A 26,495-nucleotide genomic window follows, 5' to 3' on the forward strand; every position below is an offset into this window, starting at 1 on the left:
AATATATTTATTTTATTATTTGTTACATATTATTTATTTTTCTTACAAATATATAATATATAAGAAAATAATAAGATGTGTATAGCCGAATTTTTTATTCCGAATTTCTAGTGTATATAATGTATTATATACGTACCTATTCGTATTTTTACGTTTTTATATTTTTTTGCCGAATTTTTTAAACATATTTTTAAAAAAATATCAAATTATATTCGTACATTATCGTATTTATATTTTTCCCGTGTCGTATTTTACTAACTATGCTATGCCCTTGAAAAGAATTAATAGCTATCTTAAGTTCCTTAATATTCGTGCTTGTAATTTGATCATAAGTGACAAAGTGATAACTCTATCACATGGACCAAATTTTCGATGGGTACTTATCACATGTAATACAACCCATCCTCCTTGTGATTCGCTGGCTGCAAAACATTTCCACCACCACGAGGGCTCCATTCCCCAACAGAATTTCTCTCTCTCTCTCTCTCTCCTCTCTAAAAATCCTTGCGAAACTGAAACTCGAACTCAAAGCATAAGATAAGTGAAAAACAAGACGTGCCGAGAAGAAGAAACTTCCAAACCCTAAAATTCCTTCTGATTTCATCAAATCCAAGTTTGAGAGCTCAGTGTGTGACGATTAGTCACAAAATCGTCGTCATTCTTCTTGTCACCTTCCAACGGTATGCCATTATCAACCAAATTTTAGAACTGTGTATCAACTGATTGTTACTATTACGGATTTATATAAAGTTGAAATGATTCCGATTATAGATCTGTTAATAATCTACTAATCGATTCATTTTTTTTTTTTCGCAATTTTGCTTCAATTTAATAGCTTTTTTGAATTGTTGCAATGAGGTCATGGTCCATAGATCTGATATGGAATGGTACAATTGTGATTGGTTTTGGGGAGTCGAAGTGTGTTTTGTGTGTTTGTTCTTAATTTTTTTGGATCTGTTTCGTGATCACTGTGAATTTGATATGCCAACATTGGTGAATATAATTTTTTGGATCTGTTTTGTGATCACAGCGAATATAATATATATTGTGCAATTTAATTTTATTATGTACTTTAAATTGTATGAGTATATATCAAACTTGTTGAAATAAGAACCCTCTCCTCCCCTAACTCCTTTCCACCACCTCCCAAAAATTTAAAATAATGTAAAATCATGCATCCACATGATCTTCTATTCTAAGCAGTTAGAAAACTCAAGCAATTTGAAATAAATCAAATGGATTGAATTGATAAAATACAAAAATCTAGACGTGAACAAATAACTGCTTATATTATGTTTTTTGGAGAAATTAATAAATAGTAAAACAGAATCAAGAGACATCACAGGGAAGCATGTTTGAGCTGATCATTGAAAATTTAAATAAAAACTATGAAACTGTATTACATATTAAGTTATAAACTAATGAAACACATCAAGCCAGTGTTTTGGCTAAAAATTGGAAATTAAAATTGGAGGGTAAAGTACCAAATTTAAACACAGGTTTAGCAACCATGTAAAAGATTCATTAATGCCATCCAATTCTCAATAGTATTGCATGATGTAAAGAAAATGATTGAAATCAAATGCTTGCCATCTTGAGTATAAAATATTATTGTAATACTTAGTGTACCATGCAGATGATAGAAATGAGTGGTTATTAAACTCATTGGACATAAGAGCTTAAACCTTCTACATTGCAAAAGTGTGCCTGCATGATTATATATTGATCCATTTCTCAGCACACACGACTTAAATAATCCACTAAGTTGGACTCACCATCTAATAGGCCCTTCAATGGGATATCTTTGCGATAAAATGTTCATTTGAACAGTAAGAATTTTCCTGTAGAGTTTAATCTTTAAAGCCTACTTTTTCTACCCAAAAATGTTGAGGAAACTGAATGCAGAACATTTTTTTCCTGGTTGGCGATAGGTTCTGGAATTTGGTGTCCAATTTAAAGTGACCAAAGGTTATTACTAGGTCAAGAAAACAGTGGTTTTAATAGTCTAAAATTTGTAGAGATTAACTACAAAACCACCATCTGTTTTTGCTTTGTAACCTAGAAACCAACTTTCTTTTATGGTTCTTATGAGAAATAAAGAGATCAGGAATTTGGGAAGTTGCAAATTTAAAGCTGTGATTTGTTTCATTAGTTTACAGCTCCTTTTTGATGGGCTATGTGTGTTAAATAATTAGGTCCCTTGATACTTATAATTTATAATTATACGCATTGTACATTTATTACTAAATTCACTAATTTTTTAATTGAACTGTTTGCAAATTGAGCTAGCACAGGTTTGATTTTGTCACTGCTAATTTGATTCGCCAAATTCTTCTCATTTTTAATCTGAGATTAATTTGATTTTTTTTTTTCCTGATTGAGATTAATTTGATTTTTTTTTTTCCTGATTGAGATTAATTTGATTTTATATTTGAACTTCAATAATGTTTTCTAGTTGTTGAAGAACAACTATTTTTTATATATGTTTTTTAAAGATTGTGTGCAATGGATACGGATAATGAAAATTTCTGAAATCATACACCATCAGGATTTTGACTTTTATAATTTCGAATGAATGACAATTGTGCAATAATTCTTAGTTGTTTCAATTATGTCTCTCCTTTAGAGCATTTGGTCACTAGAGCAAGCACAACCGTTGGATTTTCGTGTGGAAGTGCAAGGACAGTTTTATGGATCATAAAATTCTCCCGTGATCAATTAGAGAAAAATGAAAATGGCTCCAGCTAGCAAGGCTGATAAAAAGGCTGCATTAGATGCAGCCGCGTGGATGTTCAATGTTACAACTTCCGTTGGAGTCATCATCGTCAATAAAGCATTAATGGCCACATATGGCTTCAGTTTTGGTAAATTCTTGATCAATATCTCCTTCATTTGCTTTGATTACTTGTGGTGTACGTCTTTTTACATAGAAAATAAATTAATTCTTTTATGCGAGAGTCTGCATTCTTAAAGGCCTATTCTTTAACTTTTGGAATGATTGTAGTTGACTGACCAGAGTTCAGGCTTGGAATAAACATCACATTAATTCATTATGGTAATATGTATTTGAATTGGCTAGGGAAATAATTGCAGTTCTTTCATTGTTTCTTATGAAGATAATATCATTTGAATGAAAAGAATGTATACACAATGTGCAAGAGTGAGAGTGGTTACAATGTGACTAAACTGGAATAAAGTAGAGTGTGTTATTGTTTCTCTTCTTTGGTTGTCTGCTTTCGCTTTTGTTATCCATGGCATCTCGATCTTCTTTCTTCTCCTGAGAAAAGGCTTTACTCGAATTGCCTTCTAGCCAAGTGGTATCCTGGAGGAGTTCAAGTGTTGGATTTTCATGGTCCTCTAGCTTATATAAAATGCCCCTACCGCCCTAGTTTAAATTATTAGTCTCACCCTGCCTTTTACTTTGCTTAAATTATATAAATATCCGCCAACGACCAACACCCCCCCCCCCCCCCCCCCCCCCGGGGGCCCCGCGCGTGATTTACACTTGGACCTAAAAACATGTATGTACCGAGTAAACCTAATGAGTATGATTGTTGGACCAATTTTGATCAAGTCTTCATTCATATATATTTGTCATGTTAGTGACAAGATAGGAGAGTAATATCTTATATATTATAATATATATTCTTTTTGTTATTCAAATAGTTTCATCTTCTAACTTAGATAACTTTAGTATAAAAATTATAAATGAATTAAAGTTCTATAATTGTCTTATTCAATAGATATATAAATGAAAATTTATAATTATTAGCCGTGTTCACGTTGTGTGTGCGTCCTATTTTTTTTGAATTTGATGTGTCGGCATATCCATGTTGTATTGTGTCCATGCTCATGTGTCTTAGATTGTAACATTCTCACATTGAATTAAATTCTAAATATTAATAGTGTTGGAGAATAATTATAGCAGTGATTTAAGGCCTTAAATAAAATACTTGTAGAGCAAGAAATTCCTACTCTCTAGCTACTAGGCTTAGTATGGTTAGGTGGAATCAACTAGAAAGGAAAGGAAAGTAAAGAGATAATTTTTAATTATAGCAGTGAAATGAGAATTTTGACATTCCTAATTTACGCATTAACTTAATCGTGCAAACTTTATTTTTTTACTGGGTTTCAAAGAGACAAGTTCTCTACAAAACAACTCTTTCTTTGTTTCTCCAAAAATTCAGATATAATTGGCAACAACAACATACAATCAAATCTCTCTCAAAAATTAGTATTGCCATCAGTTTCTTCATCTCTGTTGTTATCTTTTTTTTAAAGTTTCGTTTCTCTTAACTAATAATTAGTTCTACTTCTACCTAAGATCTGATTTTAAATATAAATAAAATATAAACAATTTTATTATTAAATTTAATAATCCATCATTTTACTAATTCTTTGCTAAAAATAGGCATTATAAAATACAAATTCATTTGTTTTTTAGTATTTGAAATCATAAGGGTAATTTTGGTATGTTCAATCACTTTCTTTTCACTTTCATGCTATCGAAATTAACAAGCCAATATTTTCCGAATAAATTTTCATGCTAACCAAATGCCATGCTAGATAATAATTTTTCTTTTCATCCACTTCACTTTTTTTTTTTTTTTTTTTTCATTTTTCATTTCTTTTCTTTTCTTGCTTATTTCCATCTAAACAAATGGAGCCCTAGTCTTCCCCAATTCACCTATAAATAGAGGTGGTTATTGTGAACAAATTTAAGAGTGTATAATAAAGATATGTAGCCCTTTGGGCTTTGTGTGCCGTGGATGTAAGCCCCAGTGGCTGAACCACAAATATCTTTGTGTTCCTCATGTTTTAATTTCTCTCTTCAACTTTTGTTTTTCCTTCAACAAATAGAAATTGACTGTTTTGTCCTTTAAATGAAATTATCCTTTTTCCTTCGGGTATCTATTTCTTTTATCATAAAGTTTCCAACTACAATATTGGAAATGTCTATTATAGCATTTTATCAGGTTTTGATTCTATTATGGTGAATGTCCTAAAATTCTATTTTCTCGTGTTTGTTATATCTTTTTTTCCTCAGCAAGGTGCCTGGTACGTTAATAGAATAAAACTTTGGGTTAGGAATGTGTTTATAGTCAATTTATTCCTTAAAGTCCTCGTCTAATTCTATAATATTTACAAATCATATGGAAGATTGATTTTGTGCTTTATATTATCTGAAGATGATAAAGCAATGATGGATGACATATGGTAAAAGATGAAGATAGATTCTGAGCATCTCCACATGAGTTAGAGCATGATAGGTTCAGGCAGTGTCCTTTATGCATATGATGCATGGCATCTAAAATCTTTTTACAAATTAACAACCAAAGCAATTGTTTTTCTTCCCTGATTATACTGGCTTTATTATTAAAAAAAGGGAAAGAAAGACTTGAGAATTTATAACAGATGAAGATAGACTACAAATGAATTGGAGCTTGATAGACTACAGGCACTGTGCATTATGCATTTTTTTTGGTGGTTAGTGCTTTATGCATATTATATGACGGTATCTAATTTTTTTATTTTTTTGTAAAGAAGCACAACTAAAGACTTTTGCTGCCAATGTTTTTTCCAAAGAGGAATACAAATAATTTAGGAATATATCTATCATAGGATTTGTGTTGTTGATGCAGTAAAGTTGGAAAATGGATTGGATGATGAAGATGAACTTCTTTTGCTACCTGCAAGGAGTTCTATTTAATTATACATTTTGGAGTATCTTTTCATCATCATATTGTTTTAACGTTATGTTAATTCAATTTCTTGCAGCTACTACTTTAACTGGCTTGCATTTTGCTACAACCACCTTGATGACACTTGTTCTTAAGTGGCTGGGATACATCCAAGCTTCTCATCTACCCTTTCCAGAGCTTCTGAAATTTGTCCTCTTTGCAAATTTCTCTATTGTTGGGATGAATGTTAGTTTAATGTGGAACTCAGTGGGATTCTACCAGGTAAATATGTCCTTTGAGTTTTAGATTTCATTCATTGTTATAAATTATAATTAGAAGTTAATATTTTCTTAACTATCAGATTGCAAAGCTGAGTATGATCCCTGTATCCTGCTTTTTGGAAGTTGTTCTAGACAAGATTCGGTATTCCAGAGACACAAAGCTTAGCATAGCAGTTGTTCTTCTGGGTGTTGCAGTTTGCACTGTTACTGATGTGAGTGTTAATGGTAGAGGGTTCATTGCCGCCTTTATTGCAGTTTGGAGCACTTCTATGCAGCAGTATGTAAGTTGTCTATTCCTATCTACAATATGTTATGCCTTCCCCCAAGTGTAGGTTATTATTTTATTATCATCTTACCCGAGTTTGTATGAACTGTCTGGATTGCTCCTCTACACCAGACACATTACATATATCTTAGTTAAACTTTTAACTCAAAAGAAGTTTTTCTATAACTTATATTGGTAGTTGCTATATTTTCTTCTCTATAATGCTTTATTTGTTCAACTTTTATGGATTTCTTAATTTACATAATTCTCTCGAATTGTATCTTAATAGTCTGAAGGGTCTTACTCTTGTAATGCTGTTATTTTTGTGTGTGCAGTATGTAAGTTTCCTTCAACGGAAGTACTCACTTAGTTCTTTCAATCTTTTGGGACATACTGCACCAGCCCAGGCTGCGTCCTTGCTGTTGATAGGCCCCTTTCTGGATTATTGGCTGATGAATAAAAGAGTTGACACCTTTGACTACCATATAGCATCTGTGGTGAGCATTGCTGGAACCTACAGTCATCATTGTTTTACCATTGTTGTGTTGTCCTATCCTTAACTGTCATGTGTTGAGATGGATAAAACAGTAATCTGATCACATAATTACTCATCATCATCGTCATCTTCATTCTCATCATCATCATCATCATCGTTGCCTTAATCCCATAATATGAATTGGGTTGGCCACATGAATTCTCTTTCTCCAATCGTTTGTATTTCAAGCATGCAAATGTGACCACCTGGATCTTTACATAGTTCTGCATACGGTTCTTTTCACTCTTATGACCTATGCTTCTTGTTTTATACATGACTATAATTTTTCTTCACATTTATACATCCACGCTGCTCAAAAGCATGCATCATATGCATCATCCCTTCATATAGCATGTTCCTTTTTTACTGTTTGTTGTTGTTTTGTCTACATCCTATGATAATGCAGTCAAGCTTTGAATTGAATTTAAGTCAATTTGCTAACATGCATTGTTCGGTGTCCTCTACAGTGGTCTGATTTTATGATATTCAGATTTTATATTATGAATGGTATATTTCCCCGTCTTCTTTATGTTTGAAAGTAAAAGAAAAGAAGAAAGAAAAATGAGCCATTGGATTATGAAGAATGTGCACTGCTTTTATGCTTTAGACAATACAATTTATTGTATGGACTACCCATTGTTCTTATGTGCGATATTTTTGTATCAGCTGTGACTGGACATTTTAAGGGTTCTGTATCCCATGCAGGAAAAAATAATTTGAACTTATTATGACAACGGAGTACCCCCCCCCCCCCCCCCCCCCCCCCCCCCCCCCCCAACACACACACCCACCCTTCTCACTATGAAGTTTCAACTGGCATCTCTTATGGGCCTTGCACATTGGGGAAGTAAACTTTATGATCACATGAAATATTTGTTAATTTCATATTTTTATTGAACTCTGTACATTAGTTATTTTTAGCATGTCCAAGTCTCTTACCACCTTAATGTAAACCCCTGGAGAATTAAAATTTCAGCATCCGTATAAACATAGCTCTTTATGCATGAACACCAACTATTTATTTTTTTCATCATTTAGTTGTGTACGTTACTCTAAGGGCCTGTTTGGATTGATGGAAACGGGAGGAAGAAAGGGAATGATTTGGAGGGAAATCTAAACTTGTTTGTTTTTAAAAAGTAGAGGGATAGGGAAGAATTTGGAAGGAGGAGGGATAGGAAGTGAAATGAAAGGATAGGAGAGTTAGTAATTACCCGTTTTATCCCTATTTTTTTATAACAGGTGAATTCCCATTTTACCCTTTATAATTCACTAGATAAAACAAGCATTTCTTTTCTTTTCTCTCCAAGCTTTTTTCCAAACACAAGAAAGGTTATTACTATCTTTTTATTTTCTTTCTTAAGTTATCCAAATATAAAGAGTTGTCAAACTATCATTTTTCTTTTTTAATAAGTAAAAACTATCATTCCTTTCCTTCTTAACTAATATCGTTCTCTCCTTTCTTTCCCTCTTACTTAAACAAATGAAGCTCAAGGGAAGAATGGTGAAGATGGAACCTTCTTTTTTTTTTTTTTTTTTTTTTTTGATCCTTGAAAGGAAATCATGTACAATTGATAAAAATTTTGTGGAGGTAGATTTTCTTATTCTTAAAACCCAGTTGTCTCCTTTGAGATGATGATTAGATGGATGGCTACAAAGTGCCTTTTGAGACATCACCTTTTGAAACCTCAAGCATCTTCAGATGTGTTATTTTAAATGACCTTAAATTTATTGCAAATGGTTGTATTATGCTTTATTCACCCTGGGATGGACGCTAAGAAAGGGGTATATTTCCTTTCTTAAGTATGAGCTAACTACATCAAATGAAGAGGGGGGAGGGGGAATTCATTCCACAAGAGTTTTATTTAGATCCAGTCTACTCCCATCTTTTGCTGGGTGTGTTTAGAATTTTTCTTTGGACTCGAGCATACATATACACGTTTGTCGCATTTGTTGGCAACTTTTAGTTACTAAATTATATGCCTGTTGAAAACCCATATGGTATGTCAGCCAAGTATTTAGAAAATCTTAGGTTGTCAGCAGCGTAAATGAAACTGATTCAGAGATTGTCTACAAGAAATGCTGAATATGCCTGTTCTGTTCCTATAAAGTAGTGTTTATTTTGGATGCTAACCAACACAAATCAGTATCATTGCTTGACCAGATTTTGGGGCCGTTTTCACTCTGTTATCTGCTTATCCCAAAGGAAACTATGAGTTGATATAAAATTTATGCTTAATTTGCTCACTTAGATTACATTAGCCTAGTGCGATCTTGCAATTTTGCCTGATTAGAAACCCATAAGAGCAATCATGTATGCTCATTCTTATAATTTTTGAGAACTTGTGTGACCAACAAATTTAGCAATTATTAATTTCTAACATTGGATAAATGCGGATCTTTTGACCCCCTCTACAGTTTTTTTAAAAAATTGCTCACTATTCTGTCTACTTCCTGATCTATGCAGATGTTAATAGTACTTTCATGCACTATAGCAGTAGGGACCAACCTCAGCCAGTTCATTTGCATCGGCAGATTCACTGCCGTTTCCTTCCAAGTGCTTGGCCATATGAAAACAATTCTCGTTTTGATTCTGGGGTTCTTATTTTTTGGAAAAGAGGGTCTTAATCTGCAAGTGGTCCTAGGCATGGTCGTAGCTATAGTTGGAATGATCTGGTATGGAAATGCTTCCTCTAAACCTGGTGGAAAGGAACGTCGGAGCCATTCATTTTCTAGCAGCAAGCAGCAAAAGCTATCAGAATCCTCCGAACTTGATGAGAAGGTCTAAGAACTATCTTAAGCATATGAGGTAGCAATTTCAGGGATTTTTTACAGGTTTCTTTTTAGTTTCCCACCTATATTTGTATTCTTCTATTTATATTCTTGATGTTAAATCCCTTTTAAGGGAAAAGGTTCTTTTGCATAGGATTTAGTTTCCCCAAGAAGTATCATGTTCTCTTTCGTGATTATTTTTTATGATAAGTGATTTTTTTTTTTTTTGGCCTGATATACTTTAGGGTAAAGTACAACAATACCACTTTAGATTTGTCAAAAGGATACACAGATACAAGTTACTTTATTTTTGGACAATAAGACCCCCTTATGAGATTTGAAATCCAAACATAACCTAAAATCATGTGAAAAGTCTACTTTACCCTGTTTAATTAATTTTAATTATAAAATATCAAAATAATTAAATGACTAAATTACCCTTGCCTCTCTCTCTCTCTAAAGTAAACTCTGCCTCCCCCCCCCCCCCCCCCCCCCCCCCCCCCCCTCCCTCTCTCTCTCTCTACACACACAACCACAGCCATAACCACACACCGACAGAGAAACAAAAATTTCTTCTTGGCAGAGACCAATAGAGAAAGAAAACTGGGTACGGCTTTTGGGTGTTAATTTTCGGGTGGGATGGTGTTGAAAGAGAGTGGTGGTTGGTGGTGGTGGTGGTGTGTGTATATATATATATAGGTGTGTGGGTGCAATCTTCGCCGAAAAATCAAAGCAAACCTAGAAAACCTGATCTCCCCCATACTCAAATTCATCACCTCACCAATAGCAATATTTGTCAGAAAACTAAACCTTGAACCCCCGTCGCCGCCGCAGTATCACTTCATTCTTTCACAATAGTATCAGCCACTCTCGGAGTCGATGTCGTCGGAGTCTCTCTGCATCGATTCGATAACAGTGCGGTGAAGTAGTTTGATCGTTGGAGGACATCCGAGTGGAAGTAGATCTGGACGTCGGACTGGTCGACGGAATCGAAGGTGGATCTAGACTCGGCCAGTCGGCCTTGTTGAATTCGAAGGAGGAAGGTTTGTTGATGTAAGAGGCGGAGGATGACGGTTTTTGGTCTTTGGATGCCTCTATTAGGGTTCCGTCGGCACGGGCGGAGTTGATAACGCTGACGGTGGAGGAGAGGCGGTTGTTTCTTTCGACTCGTTGTCTTTTCTTCGGCCCACCACCAGCACCACCAAATATCATTTCCACGAGAATATAAGAGAGAGAAAGGGTGTACTTGTGTGACAATTGTGGAACTTATGAACCTCTCTCTCTACAAATACACACACACACACATCTATACAGAATTTCTTCAATTAATCAATTAATTTGATAACTGGGTATGGCTTTTGGGTGTTAATTTTCAGGTGGGATGGTGTTGAAAGAGAGTGGTGGTGATTCGGTGATGGTCTATATATATATATAGGTCTGTGGGTGCGGCGGTGTTTGTAGTGGGTATTGTGTGGCGGCGGTTGTGGTGGTGGGTGTTGTTGCGGCTATTGTGGTTGTATATATATATATATTTAGAGAGAGAGAGAGAGAGAGTGGTAAGAGAGAGGCAAGGGTAATTTAGAGGGAGGCAAGTGTAATTTAGTTATTTAATTATTTTGATATTTTATAATTAAAGTTAATTAAACGGTGTAGGGTAAAGTAGACTTTTCACATGATTTAGGCTGTGTTGGGCTTGCAAATTTCATACGGAATGTCATTGTCCAAAAATAGGGTAGCTTAGATCTGTGTGTCCTTTTGGAGGTGTTCCTCTACTTTACTGATCAGTTTTCATATTGTTGTGAAAGAAAATTCTATGTAGCCCAATAAAAAAATAAATGAAAGTTACACATGCTTAGAAAGAACACTCTACAATCTGCCCCATAAACTCTTAGACTATTATTGGTTGAAGACTGTCATTTGGTTGAAGAGTATAGAGCCCAATGCACCAACATAAATTATACCATTCTATTTCCTTCACTCGGTTATAAATTATAGAGCCCAATGCACCAACATAAATTGCTTGGTGGGGGAGTGCTCTACTAATTACTTCTCGCCCTCACCTTGAAGGTAAAAATTGCATACTAACTTATTTATAGGCATTACCATGAATGATCAATGTTTACGAAGTTATGCTATAGAATTCTCAAACTTAAATATCTACAAAACTCTCTTATCTTTCATAATATTCTTTAAACTCGGCATGTCTCTTAGCTAAAATCTCTCAAAACTAATAACTTTCAACTCTTTATATACTTCATAATATATGTAGTCTTTTGTGTTGCTGTGCCACAACCTCCCAAAACCAAAAAAAAAAAAAAATTGCTCGGTATAACATAGTCCAGTCAATCATAAGATATCATGCATTCAAATATGTACTTTATTCATTTTTTTTTTTTTTTTTCCCGTCTCCATCAGTCACATTTGCTTGCTTGGCGGAAGTGACATTAAGGAAAGCAAGCCTCAAGTTGACAAGACCACCTCCGCGACAGCCAATTGCCGCCGGCCAGATCTTCGTTAGGACTTTGGGATGTTCTCTCTCTATATATCTAATATTTATATATATAGCTGGTGAATTGTGTCTGCCTCCCCCTCTCCTAATGGCATCTCTCATCTTCTTGAGGTTTGAAAGTTGAAGATTGTTCATCTTTGTCGCTGTGGCCAACATAGACGTGGGGTGGGGTAAATTATACGAGAATTCTGACCTCCTTTAAGACTATAAAAAATTAATTTCTTATATGTAATATATTTTTATAATACAAAAAATATTATAAAATCTAAAAAAAATCAATCATTCTATCTCATCTCTTTTGTTACTTTCTCTGTCATCTCTAACACTGTTACCCTCCACTAAAAAAAACTTGTAAATAAAAATAAATTAATTAATAAGTGTAAGGGCAATTTAGTCATTTTATAATTTTTTTTTTTTTTTTTTTACAAATTGTAATGGAGAGAGGGTTGTTGAGCATACACTTAAACTTAGGTTAAAACAATAAATCTTAAACGCTCTATTTATATGAGGTTTGTCAAAACCTTAAGAGAAGTCGGTGTAATTTATCACAAGTTAACAAACACAGCCAAGCTCTTAATTTTTTTTCAACAAGCCTCCCTAAACAATTTTTTGAGCCAAAATACTCCCTCATCTTTTAAAATGGTGCAAAGTACTCCTGCCAATGTGAAATTGCCAAGGTGTCTTTAGTAATTGACTTGAAGAGAATGAAATAAATTTAATATATAAAATATCAATAACAACTTCCAACAAAACAATATCATATTGACTGTTATTAGTTGAACCGGGATCTTATTTTTTCAAGCTAGAAACAGTTTAGTAATTTTACCTCATCAGTTAACGAATACCTAAACGCTGTTCGACAGCAAGGGCTATTTTGCACAATTTTTTAAAAAGAGTTTTGGCTGAAAAAAGTAGAATTCTTAGTGTTCGAAATCAAAGGAATTAAAAAATAGAATTTATTCTCGTAAAATTGAAATCCCAAAGTATTGTGTTTTCAAATCCCATGAAAAAATAGTGGAATTTGATGGGATTTTGTAATTGGAATGTAATGTTAGTGAAACATTACATTCCAATTATAATTAATAAAGAATAAAATCATATAAAAAAATTATTTGTAATTAAATTTTAACTTATTTCACAAACAAAAATGGAATTTTATTTCAAATCTAATTTTCATTTTTTTTTTTCCTTTTCTAATTCCAAATCCCAAATAATAATAATAATATGTTAGATAAAAAAAGAGAAGATAAATTACACTGATTTTCTTTAAGGTTTGGGCAAATTATACATAAATAAAACGTTTAGTCTTTATTAATCTCATGAGAATTAACGCATGTACTAAATGACATTCCCTGTCGCTAGTGAAAATTCAAAAAATAATTAAGTTGTCGTTTGACCTTATATTTTGAAATGAAATGCCATTAAAATGCAAAGTATTAATTTTTTTTTTAAAATCAATTTTATACTATTAAATTTTATTAAATCAAATATTTTTTTTTGTTAATAACATTTAATTAGGTGTATTATATATATATATAAATATATATATAGGGAGGGTAATGTAGTGTTTACGAAATGGGAAAAAAAAAAAAGGATAATAGAGTCTTTTGGATTAATTTTTTTATTAAACTATTATTTTAAGTCACATAAAGTGAAAGTGAGAGCGAATTTGAGAGCGGACGGGTCAGAGCAGTAGAATTAAGTCATAATTTTAACCAGAGTGCCCGCAAAGTATGAGAGCGAAAATGTAGAATGTGAGAGCAACACCTGAAAAGGATTATGTGACTTATATTACTCCGTATTAAATTAGATTGAAAGATATTTCAAGAAGTCAAAATAATAAAGGATAAATGTTGTATAATTTGATCAAACCTTCGCGGAGGCGGCTAGTGTAATTTGTCAAAAAAACAAAAATAGCAAAATAACCTTACGTGTAATTTTGTGAGCGAACTTTACGTTACGTGTTGTGTACACGTCAACGAACTCGGCCTTTCCCTCCTAATCGTTTCCTTTCTTTCCACTGTTTTCTCTGAAACCAAACGCAAGTTTTCCTTTCTTCTTCTTTCAATTTCATCAAATCCAAGTGAGTTTCGGTTTTACAAAACTATATAAAACCCTCATTGATTCTTCTCAACATATCTTCATCGCAAAATCTGATTCATCACAACTTCCGATTCCAAGTCAACCGTCGGCGTCAGTTTTTCGCCCAAATATCACCCACAAATTGCGGGGGAATAGTTTGAGTTGTTAACTTTCCGGCAGAGATTTAAGGGGAGTGAGGGAGAGAATTGCAGGAAATTCTGGAATGGCGAAGAAGAGGAAATCTGCGGCGACGAGCCTCGACGAGGTCGATCGAACGATGTACTCCACGTTTTGCAGCGCCGCGAATTCGCTGTCTCAGCTCTACTCGCAGGCCATGAACCAGCAAAAACTCTCCTTTCAAGCCGGTGAACGACATGGTTTGGTATTATTTTCTTCCAATATATATATATATATATAAATACACCCACCCGCACGAACGCACGAACGCTTGGATATGAAATATATCATTTTGTTTGAGTGAAGGACATCAATTGCGTATCTTTTGAATGGATTTGTTTATTTAATTGTTTATTTATGTATTTATTATTACAGGATTCATATTATTTCTTGATATCTGATTTATATTGTTCATTGTTATTTATTTATTGCTTTTTAGTGTTAGGGTAAATTCTAAACAGAGTGAATTACTTGCTGGTTAAATAATAATTTTATTTTTGGGGTTTTATTGGACCAAACAAATTTTTTTTTTTGGGGTCATTTTACTCATAGAGACTTTGGGGCATGTCATGTTGGAAGTGTTGGGATGCTAAGAAGGTTTGGTATCAAGTACTTCAAAGGGTTCTATCTCTTATTGGGTGCTTCAGAATAGAGTGATTGCAGTTTTGTGGTAGAGAGCTTAGGTTTTGGATAAGCGTAAACATTGTTTATCTTAGAATGCAGACAAGCATATTCTTTTGCCCATTATATGGATATTGCGAGGATTGTGTCTTAAGGTCGGAATGGTCTGGGGTATCTTATCCTTTGAAACATGGAGTGTGTTTCTCTTGTCATAACGTATTTTTCAGTTGGTAAAATGCCTATACTACTTCCAAATTCACTAGAAATTTCAATATAACCTTTGCCCTTTGTTTTGAACCATATACTAGATGTTTGAATAAAACTTGTGTTGAAACTGAATATGTTTTGTTGCATTCTGAAGAAATGAGTGAATGAATATTTGAAAATTTTAACCTAACAATGTTGATAGAAGTGGCATTAGTTTTTGAAGTTCTAAAATTTTCACTTTGCAGTAGGGTACGAAAAAAGTGGAATGAAGTAATCTGAAGAGAGACAATTTATTTCAAAGGAATTGTTTCAGTATTGGGAGTTGTTTTCGTGATACAATTGTAAAAGCTGGAACTATAAAGTGTGAGAATGAGAGGTTGAGAGTAAGGGCGGTTACAATAAGACAAAAAATATCGGGCATGATTGTAGTCCATTCCGTCGAGCACCTTAGGTTTAGGGTCAATCAATAAGTAGTGACCATATATATATATATATATATATATCAAAAAGAATTGCAGGCATGGCTAATGCATAGAAAGTGAAGACAATTCATTCTCTACGTAGCAAATTTTGATGCGATTGTATATTAATATTTGAATTTTAGATACAAGTGGGCAAGGACCATTTTTTTATTTACACAATGAATTAAATGAGTATAATACCTTAAAAGATACTAATTCAATGTAAAGATCTGATAATAGATGAGTAGAAGGAGGTTCATGAAGATTGGAGAGTTCACGATACGAACGATTATGCAGGCCTTGGTGGGGGGCTACCTACAATGTTGTCAGCTTTGAGGAGGTGAGACATTCGGGCCCCAAGAAAATCGAGGATGATATGGGCTCAAGGCCAACTCAGATGAGAGACCATTCATGGGTTGGTAAGGGCTTGGATTCATGAGAGTTTGGAAATGCAAGGGCTACCTTATAGACATTGACATGATGGCAATGGATGGTGCTTGATTTCAATGTGATGTTCTTACATAAAGATCATGATGATGGGAGGCTATGTGCCGTTTCCGCTAGTACATAAGATTGCAGGGTGATGCATTTCGCTCAGCATCTTCAAGTCCACAAAGGCATCAACATAGCTAACATAATTAAGATCTTGGATACATGTTTCGAGTAACATAAGGCATGATGAGGGTGTCAAGTTGTCAGGTGGGGAAGAGTGTCTGTCCTGCAATATTTTAGGAATGCTTTGCCATGCATGCTGGGGTTACATATTGTATTTTTCCACTGCTGCATGGTAAATCTGCATGTAAACTACCGTCTAACAGTGTTTTAACTACTAGTTCGGACTCTTGCAGATTGCATTGAAATATTGAATATACTATTGTTTTATGGAGTCTTTTGTGTGTGTGTGTGAATGGGCCTAAGATATTTTAATGTGGTCCAAAAGGTTTTCCTAAGAAGGTGAAGGTGCTTTTGAGTTTGTCATATTCAGGAATTTGACCTTGATTTTATTCATTATGATCTTATTTAATTTAAGACCTCCGAGTTTGGACTGTATCATTACATTTATTAATTTGTTTATTTCTCATGCAGGACAAATTTTATCAGTGGATTTTGAGACAACAAGAAGGAGGATCAAGAGTGACCACAGTTGACTTGATCAACTACCTGCAGGTTTCAGTTTTCTCCGTGATAGCTTAGCCTGTTTTTTATGATATGTAATTCTTTTTATTTACCTGCGAGTACCTAAGCAGACACCTCTGACATATTTCTGATGATATGGCTTGCTGCCAGTTTGTCTTGATTTATATACTTTTGAACTAATTGCATTTTACCCAAGATTTGATTAAGTCACAGTAAGTGCTAATTTGAAATCTTAGCATCAAATCTTTCTTGGGCGATGTCTGATTTGTAGATATTTTGGACTAGGTAAGTAATTCTTACTGCCGACTAATAGTGATTTGTGCCTCATTTTACTCCATGACTTTCGTCCTCTTTGATATATAATACAATATGTTTTTGACTCCCCTTGGGAATGATATGCGTTAGAGTCTAATATGCATTTGACAGCCTTTTAAGATATGCTCTTCTTAAGTTTGCCCTGCAAGTTACTGTCAATCTTTATAGGATTCGCTAGCAGGATTATGTTGCCGAAAAGAAATAAAGGTGTTTCATTTATGTTTACGTCACTGAAAACTAGTTAAAGAGGTCTTATAACTATTTACAAGAAGTTGCTAGTTACAAAAGATTACTGAATAGTTCACCTAAACGTAGAGTGTAGATACGCCTTAGATAATTAGAGAATTAGCAAGTTTTAAATGTCAAGTGGAGCTTGTACACATTACCCATCTTGTAATCCTATCAGGATACATCTATGGTTGGAGAGACACTTTCAAGGTTGGCAAATGAAAATGTTGTTTTACCTTTGCAGCTGATTTGGGAAGGGGGGACTCAGTTTGGTCTCCATAGACTAATTGTTGTGGAACCAAATTTTCATTGTAATGATTGGGGATTATATTTTAAAACTCTGGCCTATCTCAGGTTGGAGATTTAAATTGATTTTGACTTGTACATAATACTTTTGACCTATTTCTCTAGTCTCTTCTATGGTTTTTGATCTCTTTATAATCTGCAACAATCTTGATTCTGGAGATCTTGCTTCACGGAAGATGTGAAAGTTATGTAAATTATATAATTGGGCTATTCACTCATTCCCTGTAGAGCAGGACCCAGGCCTGGAGATAGAAAGGTTGACCGCGAGTGTATAACCTTTCACCAAAAGACCCCTTAGGAAATGAATCCTGTAATCGGTGATTTATTAGATCTGGCCTTTTATAGAGCTGTTGACTAAAGTTTTGTGGTGTTAACTCTAGCATGTTTGAACTTGGCTTTGTTGAGATGTACTGATGAATGGGCATTCACCATTATGAAAAGAATTTACCGCCTCCATGGTGTGGGTCAAATGAAAAATTTCTTGATTTCTCCTCACCTATGAGGGCTTTGTCTTTGTTTCTTTTGGTTTTCATGTTAATTCTGCTTCCTGTTGGAATCACACAACTTTGTAACTCATAATCTACTTAATAAAGACATGTCCCAACCTAGGTTGACCCTTATCATCTATACCTAATGGCATATTTAAGTCGTGCTCACGCTATCATATATGTTTCTTTACTATTTCATCTTACTCCACCTGTTATTCTTGCATTATCTGAAATTGACCGAATAACTGTTTTTTATTCGTACAGTTTTGATCTTAAATCATTTTATCCCAATGAGGGCTAAAATTTAATCGTTTCACAAATATAATAATTTATACTTTTTTATTTCTTTGTATTCCAGACATACATCTCAAAATCTAAATTTTGATCATGCGTATTTTATTAACATGTTTCTTAATTGAGATATTTTTTGATGATAAATCTTTAATTCTTCCCCGATTGTATTTCCAATTTTTAAGTGTCACATTTCATGTATTTAGGTAGGGTTTGGAGCAGGTTTCTAATATCAAAAGTCCTTTGTTGATAAGGCCTTTGTATACATTGCATCATCTGTTGTTGGTTCAATCCTTCGGTTTTTCCCTGTTTGTGAATTCTTTTAAGTTACTAATCTCTATTCAGGCTGAGCTGGACTATCATGGAGGGGAGCAATCATCGTCACCCAGAGCGCAACTCCAGAATCAACATTTAAACTCAGGCCTCCTGGTCTCATCAGGATCCTCTGGCACACCGACTTATGGGCAAGGGATTCGGTCCGAGCACGGTGATCAACAGTCCAAGAATAATGTTTTTTCAAACGCCCTGTCGAGCCCTGTTCGTCGGAGCCTGCAGAACTATCATATTTCTCAGGGAAGCTACTACGATAATGGTGTTCAACCCTGTTCAAATGGAGTCCGGAACAATGAATCCAACTTTCCTCAACACCAGAACAGGGATGTTAATCTCCTCAATTCCAATGACTCTTCCATGGACATGCATACAGATAGTCCAGGCCATGAATCTACCGACTGAAAATGTAGAAATTGTCTCTGTCAGAAGCTGCTTGCCGTTTACTGGTCGAAGTCTTCGAAGAACCATTCTAGTTCTGCTGCTGTATTTTGTACTGGAATTGTTAGGAGAGAAGGCACAAAATGGAGAATCAGAGATGGTTGCAACAAAGAATAGACCAGAGATTGTTGTTACTTGTTGAATTCCTATGAAATGGACTCTTCTTGTTATTTTGATGTAATTAGCTTTCTAGGGTTTCCATCTTTTATGTAAAGTATTTCTTTTAATTGAATTCTTCAATATTTGAATCTGTATAATGTTTGTTGCTGATTATCCTGCTGTGTTTCTCAATCATATGTGCTATTCATGTTATTGTATGTCTTGGAAGAGGTGTTATAATTATTATCTTGGTTTAATTCAAGAGATATGTCAATAATTAGATCAATTTGGTACCTTTGGTTGCCATGAATGCAAAGAATTCACAGAGAATAACTTTCACATTAGGGCTCTATTTGTTTCGATGTAAAATATTTTTTTGATAAATGTTTTCTTTTTTTAGGTAAAATATTCTTTTATTTTTACTTTTTCAGTTCGGACACATGTAAAATAACTTACCGAAAATTGATGGATAAATTATTTTTGTTAAAGTTTAATATTTTTTTGTTCGTAAATATTTTATGACAATCAAACACCAATATATATATATATATATATATATCATCCAAACAAACAGAGCTTAGATCTAGTCAATTCTTATTTATATAGATTGCTCAGATACCCATTATTAATTAATAACTGCAATGACACTTTCTAAACACCCTGCTTGCTACCCCTCCAAGCCAGCTAGCTTGATGGGCACAAGGTAGAGAGGTAATTTTCTATAAACAGTAAAAGTGCCTTCCTCTTCCAAGCTAATATCTTCAATCTTCATCCCACTGGGCAGTCCCCAATCAAAGCAGTAGAGAAGATTTGCAAGCACAAACTCTACATTTGTGGTTCCCATTACCAAGCCTGGGCAGATCCTTCTACCAGCTCCAAATGTCAAAAACTCGAAATGCTGACCTTTAAAATCAATGCAACCATTCTCAAACCTCTCCGGGATGAACTCTTCAGGCTCCTTCCAATTTCGGGGGTCTCTATTGATTGCCCACGCATTCACATGGATCCTTGTTTTCGGGTGAACATCGTAGCCACCAATCTTGCACTGCACCATTGTTTCGTGCGGTAGTAGCAGCACAGCCGGAGGGTGTAGCCTCAGTGTCTCCTTGACCACCAATTTCAAGTAGTGAAGGTTTTCAATGTCGCTTTCTTCTACCATTGCCTTCTTTCCGACGCATGTTCTTATTTCAGCTTGTAGTTTCTTCATCACTGGCGGGTTTCTGGATAGCTCTGTCATCGCCCACACAATGGTAATAGCACTCGTGTTTATTCCGCCCAAAAATACATTCTGAAATATGGACAAACATGTCGAGAAGGATGAGTTATTTCACAAAACATAATACTTAAAAGAGTGTGAGGTTAATATGCTATACGATGAACCACTAGACAAACTATCTACGAGGCAAGAAGGGTTAGTTAGATTAGTAGATGCAGAAGTCGAAGTCTGGCCCTCCAAAATCGAGGCATCTGCAGACTGTCTTTATGAATGATATATATATATATATATGCATATATGAAGAAGAAATTAGCCCCTTACCATGAGGACAGCCTTGATATGGTCTTTAGTGAGACCTCCAGCAATGCTTTGATCCTCCGACAATTGAATCATGACATCAATAATATCTTCATGCTCGGGAATGGGCCGGGAAGGATCAAGATGCTCGTCAAGCACCCTTTGGAAAAACTGATCAAAATCACGGAAGCACTTCTCCCTCCTCGCATGAAACCCCGTCAGAACATCCACAATCCAACCAAAAGATGGAAAGAAATCCGCGGCTGAGAAACTCCCCAGCATTGTCATGGCTTCTTTAATTGCATCTTCAGGCTTACCACATTCAAATTGTGTCCCGCCACAACCAATCCTACGTACTATTGTACCTATCAAAGAACACACATTTTCGCTGAGATTGATAGCATTTGGTGAAGCCTCGGAGACCAAGTTTATGAACCGAGTCATTTCTTGTTTCCTCAGCAACCTATAAGACCTCACCCTCGCGGAGCTTAAGAGCTCACTGACACAAATCTTACGCATTTTACTCCAGTAATCACTATAGGGAGAGAAGGTAACGTCTAAGAAATTGTAAGAAAGTCTCCTCGAGCCTTCCGTGGGAGGCCTAGAGCAACATTGATGATCGTGAGTTTTTAAGACCTCTTTGGCCATTTCAGAGGAAGAGATGACAAGAGTTGGGACTTGGCCAAGTTTTAAGAGCATGATAGGGCCATATTTTTGGGACAGTTTCCACAGAGAGTGATGAGGTGCTTTACCGCCAATTTGGTGAAGATTGCCTATGATGGGAAGAGTTGGAGGTCTCGGAGGAAGATTAGGTATTTTCTTCTGTGTGTTTTTCTGCTTAAGAAGGAAGAGGCAGAGAATTGGAAGCAGCAACAAAAGTAGAGGAAGCCACTGCAAAAAAAGTGGATGGAAAGCCATGAGTCCCATAGCACATGATTGGGGTTCTAGCCTCCATTATATACACAGGTTCAAGATGCTTAGGGCCCGATATTTTAGGCGTTTCGTTTTTGGCCCATGTTAAGTTACTTTATAGTTTTGGGCCTTGAATAGTTGTCAAAACAAAAATTTTGGTGTTTTGGTTTTGGGCCCCTGTTCACGAAATATTTTAGTACTTTGTAAAATAAAATAAGGCTGTACCAAATATGTTTTTGTTGTCAAAATCGACACTGTAGCAGTCCAAAAACAAAAACAACAGAAATAAAAAGCATACCAAACAGGCCTTGTCTTATTGTTTTTTCTTCAAATTTTTGGTACGAGTGTGTGTCAATTGTCTCTTTATCTACAATTATTGTTCTTTGTAGGAAATATGTTTCACGATAATCTGAATATATTTTTGGTGGTGGCCTTTTTGACACAAAATGGTGAAGGACATACAGCTCATTCTTGCACGGCATTGGACGCCACAAAAGTGTGAATAGAGGACAATTCTTTTTTTCTTTTTCTTTTTTTGATTTAAATTGTTTCTCTAAATATCATGATTAAGCTTCTATGGTTAAGTTTTGGTTTTATATAAGCAAAAAAAAAAAAAAAATTCCTCCTTGATAAGGAATTTTTTTTGATACTTTAGCTTTGAGGATTTTTGTGTGAGTGTGTGTGAGACTATTATTTGCAATTATTGCAAGCCTTTAATGAAAAGTGTGAATACAGGACAATCTCATCAATATATGAAAATATAATAACAAATTTACTTTTAAAAAAACAGAAATTGAGTTCCCACATGAGGTTAAAGCAACAGAAATGAACTTCCTCGACAACATTAACTTGAATTAAAAGTTGTGTACAATGAATTGAGTTAATGGAAAGTTGCGTACAATGAATTGAGTTTCAACATTTGAGGAAGATGGGTAATAGAAACAAAATTTTTATACCCTACTTCTTATTTGAAATGACGTGGCAAATTTAACTTATTCTGCAATGCTTTTTGTGTGTAATCACATGCGTCTCGTAGAATGGAACAGGTTTTAATTGCACTTCTTTTTTCTTTTCTTTTTTCCGTTTAAAATGCAACATAATTTACTACAAAAGATGAGATGGTATGTGATTTGATTGAATTTCTAGAATAAGGAGTAGAGTACTCGGAGGTGTTCTATCACTATCATTTAGGGGTGGGAATTAGTGTCTGTGGGCGTAATCATACTGTATGGAACTAAGGATATTTTACTAAACATGCATAATGAAGATTCTCTTGCTTAGCGAAAAATTCATGTCGGACCTTAACACTAATCTGACATGATTATTAAATAAGTTATACATATTAACATATTTAATATTAGTTTATCAAAACGAACATTTAATAGTTAATTAAATAATAAATACTTGAAAAAACATGAGTCACAATTAATCTAAATATTCAAAGAAAAAAATACCAATTACCCCGTAGCTAAGTAATTTGAATACAAATGTTTAAGTAAAAATTATAAGATGTAGTCAAGATTTAAGTTGAAACTGTTCAAAGTTATTGGGTACAAGTACTAACAGATTACACAAATTATATTCGCGATTATGATACGTTGAGTTACATGAGTATAAACGGATTACACTAGTTGAACTCTTTAATCTTATAACGACACAATTAAATAAACAAATTAATTATGCAACTCACTTATAATTAGAACGTATTTAAGATGATTCAAACCCGCGCATTTCTTATTGGGTTGGAGTCATATAGGCAAATCCAAATTTGCCACTCCTACATAATCACGCAAAACCAGAACTTGTAATACCTTGTAAGTCAGTTTTATTTATAGAGCATTTGGTATGTTTACACAGAGTGACAGTTATCAAATATAAACTCTATTTTTTTTAAAAAAAATACCTTGTAAGTCAGTTTTATTTATAGAGCATTTGGTACGTTTGCACAAAGTGACAGTTATCAAATATAAACTCTATTTAAAAAAAAAAAAAAAAAAAAAAAAAGAAAAAAAAAAAGCCAATTACATCAATCAATGACCCCTAATGTTAGTACGTACAAAACAAATAAGAGAAAAACAAAAAATAAGATAGTGATAGTTTTAAGATCATATTAATTACACTAGACACTCTAATAAACACTAAAAAAACATGTCGGTGCGATTATCCAATATATTCGTAGAAAATAAAGGGGTCAAAAAATTCCAGCCTATATGCAACTCTCTCTCTCTCTCTCTCTCTCTCTATATATATATATATATATATATAATTTTATAGACCTATCCCGACATATCCATGTCCTTATTTTTTAAAATTATATATATATTCAAAATTCAGAATACCATAAATCTAACATCTTCCAAAAAAAATAGTGCAATAAAAGAAAGGGAGGGGATATCCGCACTCCACTTCTATGCATTTACACTGTATTCTTAAAAGAAAGTATACTTTATCCCTAATTTTATAAATAAATAAATAAATAAATTAGAATATCAAAATTACCCTTTCAGTTATGGAAGTGAGGAAATATTTGAAAATAAAACCCTAATCGTAATGTGGATGTGTATTTGAGAGCAAAAAAAAAAATGTTTTAGACCACATTCAAGGAAATCATATCATCTCCTTTAAAAATTTAATTAAAAATAATAAGGGAGAAAAAGAGAGTTTGTGTTGTCTTCAAATTGGGTAGAGAGTAGAGAGAGAGAGGGAGAGAGAGAGAGGCTTGTAATGGATTACTGTTGGTTTTAGGCTCCTTAAAAAAAAAAAAAAAAAAATCAATTAAGTATAATTTTTTTTTAAAAAAAAAAAAACATTAAAATAAGTAAAGAAGGTAAAAAAAGAAAGTTTATAGTGCAAAGGGTAGTTAGAGTATAACGAAATAAGAGATGATATATTAATTAGTTTAGGGGTTTTTTTTTGGTCATTTACTTTAGAGAAAAAAAAAAAATTGTAGTGTAGCGTAGAAAAGTGGATATCGCCTCCCAGGCTCCCATTAATAATCAACCAAGAGTAAATTCATTCACAGCAAATTTTATCACTGTTGAGTGATTGAAAAAGTTTGAGATGGACACTCTTGAAGGGACCAATAAGATTAGATATTTAATATAAATAGGTATCTTAATATATAATTTATTAGTTATAAAATAATATTAAAATAAATATTTAATATAAAAATTGCTTAGAGACTCCCCATGTTGTCCATTTAATAGTAATATACATATGTGTATAAAAATCTTGAGATTTCACTAATGGATGTAGTGTAAAAAGAAGGGATAAGTTAATAAAAGACAACTTATTTTTCTGGTATTACAAATAAAATTAGGGTTAATTTCACTGACACTCCTTTAGGTTTGATCAAATATCACATTGAAACATCTTTAAAAAAATTTTATCACTCACATTATATCCGTTTGGTCCGTTTTTCACTCACACCTCTAAAAATTACTTTTCAGCCGTGTCAGAACACTTTTTGCCTGTAAAAAGACATTATTACCCATTTGACTTTGTATTGACACACTAAAAGATTGTTTAATGTTTTAAAAGACATTTCTACCCCTCTCTCTCTCCTTCTCTCACTACTTCTATTATTACATTAATAATTAGTGGGTTATTAATAATTAGTTTTTTTTTTTTTTGGCAAGCTGATGGATCATGGATAACAGATGGAATACCATACATGAAGGAGAACATCATAATGCAGTTATCTGTTTAAGCAGAATGCCATATCACTCACAATACAAATTAGCGAAATATCAAATTATGGTGGAGGCCATACAATTACGTGAAAGACCAGACTCAGATTGAAATTAATGCGTTTTGTGCCATTTTAAGACAAACGAGCTGGAACCTGCAACTACCATCCTCACCTTTGTTGGAGTTTTCCTTGATCGTCATTATCGTCGATCGTTGTCCACCGCCGATCATCAGGTGGTGAAGACGCGCCGAGGCTTGAGAAGTTGGTGAAGAACCCGAGCTTCAAGGACAAATCGGCATTGTCAACGCTCATTGGGAGTCTAATTGGATCTGGTGCTGTTTCGATCAAAAAAATTTAGAGTCATTGTCTTTTTGTGAGTATTTTGTTTTGTTTCCGATGATCTCTTCTTGTTATAATAACTATATATTGGATTTCTCATTTAGAATGGTTGATCTAATTCTAAGTTTATATTTTCAAGAATATACCTTTATGAAAGATGAATTGAGATTACCAAATAAAAATAGTTACACACACATTAGCATTTGTGGATCATTCATGTGCATAATTGAGACTTATTGTTGCGTTATTTTTTTGTCTCCTAGTAATTCATCTTTGTGATTATATTGTTGATATTCAATTATGTTTTCGGTTTCCTCTCTCTTTATTTTTTTTATTATATATATATTATGTACATATATTTGTGGTAGTTTGTTGGATAATCTGTAATATTATGATTTCTAGTTACTTCAATCAATTTTTTCCCTTGTCACAATGTTTGGTTTGGTGGCTGGTGGGTGAAGAAAGAAGAAGAGGGTTTGGAGAGATGGATATTTATTAGGGGGTATTTTTGACATTTTAAATTTATGATATTTTAAATTAAAATACCTTTAAAAATTGAGGGTATATACGACATTTTACATTTTTTTAACGGTGTCATTAATGGAAAAGTAAATTTGGACCTAAGTGATGGTAATTTTTAAAAAATATTTTAATATATTATTTGACCAAATTTAAGGAAGTGTCACTGAAATTAAACCCATAATATTATGTTATAAAAAAAAATTAGATGAATAATGTCAAAGACAATTTTATAAACGTAATTGTGTTTGACAAACACATGTGCATTTCGGTCTAAATTACCCTTCACATAAACCCC

The 26,495-nt window shown here is 33.9% G+C and overlaps 3 protein-coding genes across 5 annotated transcripts; 2 read left to right on the top strand and 1 right to left on the bottom strand.

Moving 5' to 3' along the window:
- The first annotated feature begins 412 nt into the window (after nucleotides 1-412).
- Nucleotides 413-12,332, top strand: LOC132274297 (UDP-rhamnose/UDP-galactose transporter 6-like). Of its 3 annotated transcripts, XM_059775551.1 has the most exons (7): nucleotides 413-680; nucleotides 2,627-2,864; nucleotides 5,779-5,963; nucleotides 6,043-6,243; nucleotides 6,563-6,724; nucleotides 9,227-9,594; nucleotides 11,947-12,332. In XM_059775551.1, exons 2-6 carry the CDS (start codon nucleotides 2,729-2,731, stop codon nucleotides 9,545-9,547), a joined length of 1,005 nt encoding a protein of 334 aa, XP_059631534.1. In that variant the 5' UTR covers nucleotides 413-680; nucleotides 2,627-2,728; the 3' UTR covers nucleotides 9,548-9,594; nucleotides 11,947-12,332. The 3 variants fall into 3 exon arrangements, with proteins under 3 accessions (XP_059631534.1, XP_059631533.1, XP_059631535.1); XM_059775550.1 differs by lacking the exon at nucleotides 11,947-12,332 and having other exon boundaries at nucleotides 9,227-9,768; XM_059775552.1 differs by lacking the exons at nucleotides 2,627-2,864; nucleotides 11,947-12,332 and having other exon boundaries at nucleotides 9,227-9,768.
- Nucleotides 12,333-14,014: 1,682 nt separating this feature from the next.
- Nucleotides 14,015-19,397, top strand: LOC132274298 (uncharacterized). Its single transcript, XM_059775553.1, has 3 exons — nucleotides 14,015-14,504; nucleotides 16,675-16,755; nucleotides 18,699-19,397. Exons 1-3 carry the CDS (start codon nucleotides 14,346-14,348, stop codon nucleotides 19,086-19,088), a joined length of 630 nt encoding a protein of 209 aa, XP_059631536.1. The 5' UTR covers nucleotides 14,015-14,345; the 3' UTR covers nucleotides 19,089-19,397.
- A 395-nt stretch (nucleotides 19,398-19,792) lies between these two features.
- LOC132272803 (cytochrome P450 71B10-like) lies at nucleotides 19,793-21,663 on the bottom strand. The gene is made up of 2 exons (XM_059773892.1): nucleotides 20,761-21,663; nucleotides 19,793-20,511 (listed from the first exon to the last, which is right to left on the bottom strand). The coding sequence occupies exons 1-2, from the start codon at nucleotides 21,661-21,663 to the stop codon at nucleotides 19,891-19,893; spliced, it is 1,524 nt and encodes a 507-aa protein (XP_059629875.1). The 3' UTR covers nucleotides 19,793-19,890.
- Between the last annotated feature and the right edge of the window lie 4,832 nt (nucleotides 21,664-26,495).

Source organism: Cornus florida, unplaced genomic scaffold, assembly GCF_030987335.1.
Source record: "Cornus florida cultivar Cherokee Brave unplaced genomic scaffold, ASM3098733v1 CherokeeBrave_3.0.0_Hap2_Chr09, whole genome shotgun sequence".
Classification (NCBI taxonomy): Eukaryota; Viridiplantae; Streptophyta; class Magnoliopsida; order Cornales; family Cornaceae; genus Cornus; species Cornus florida.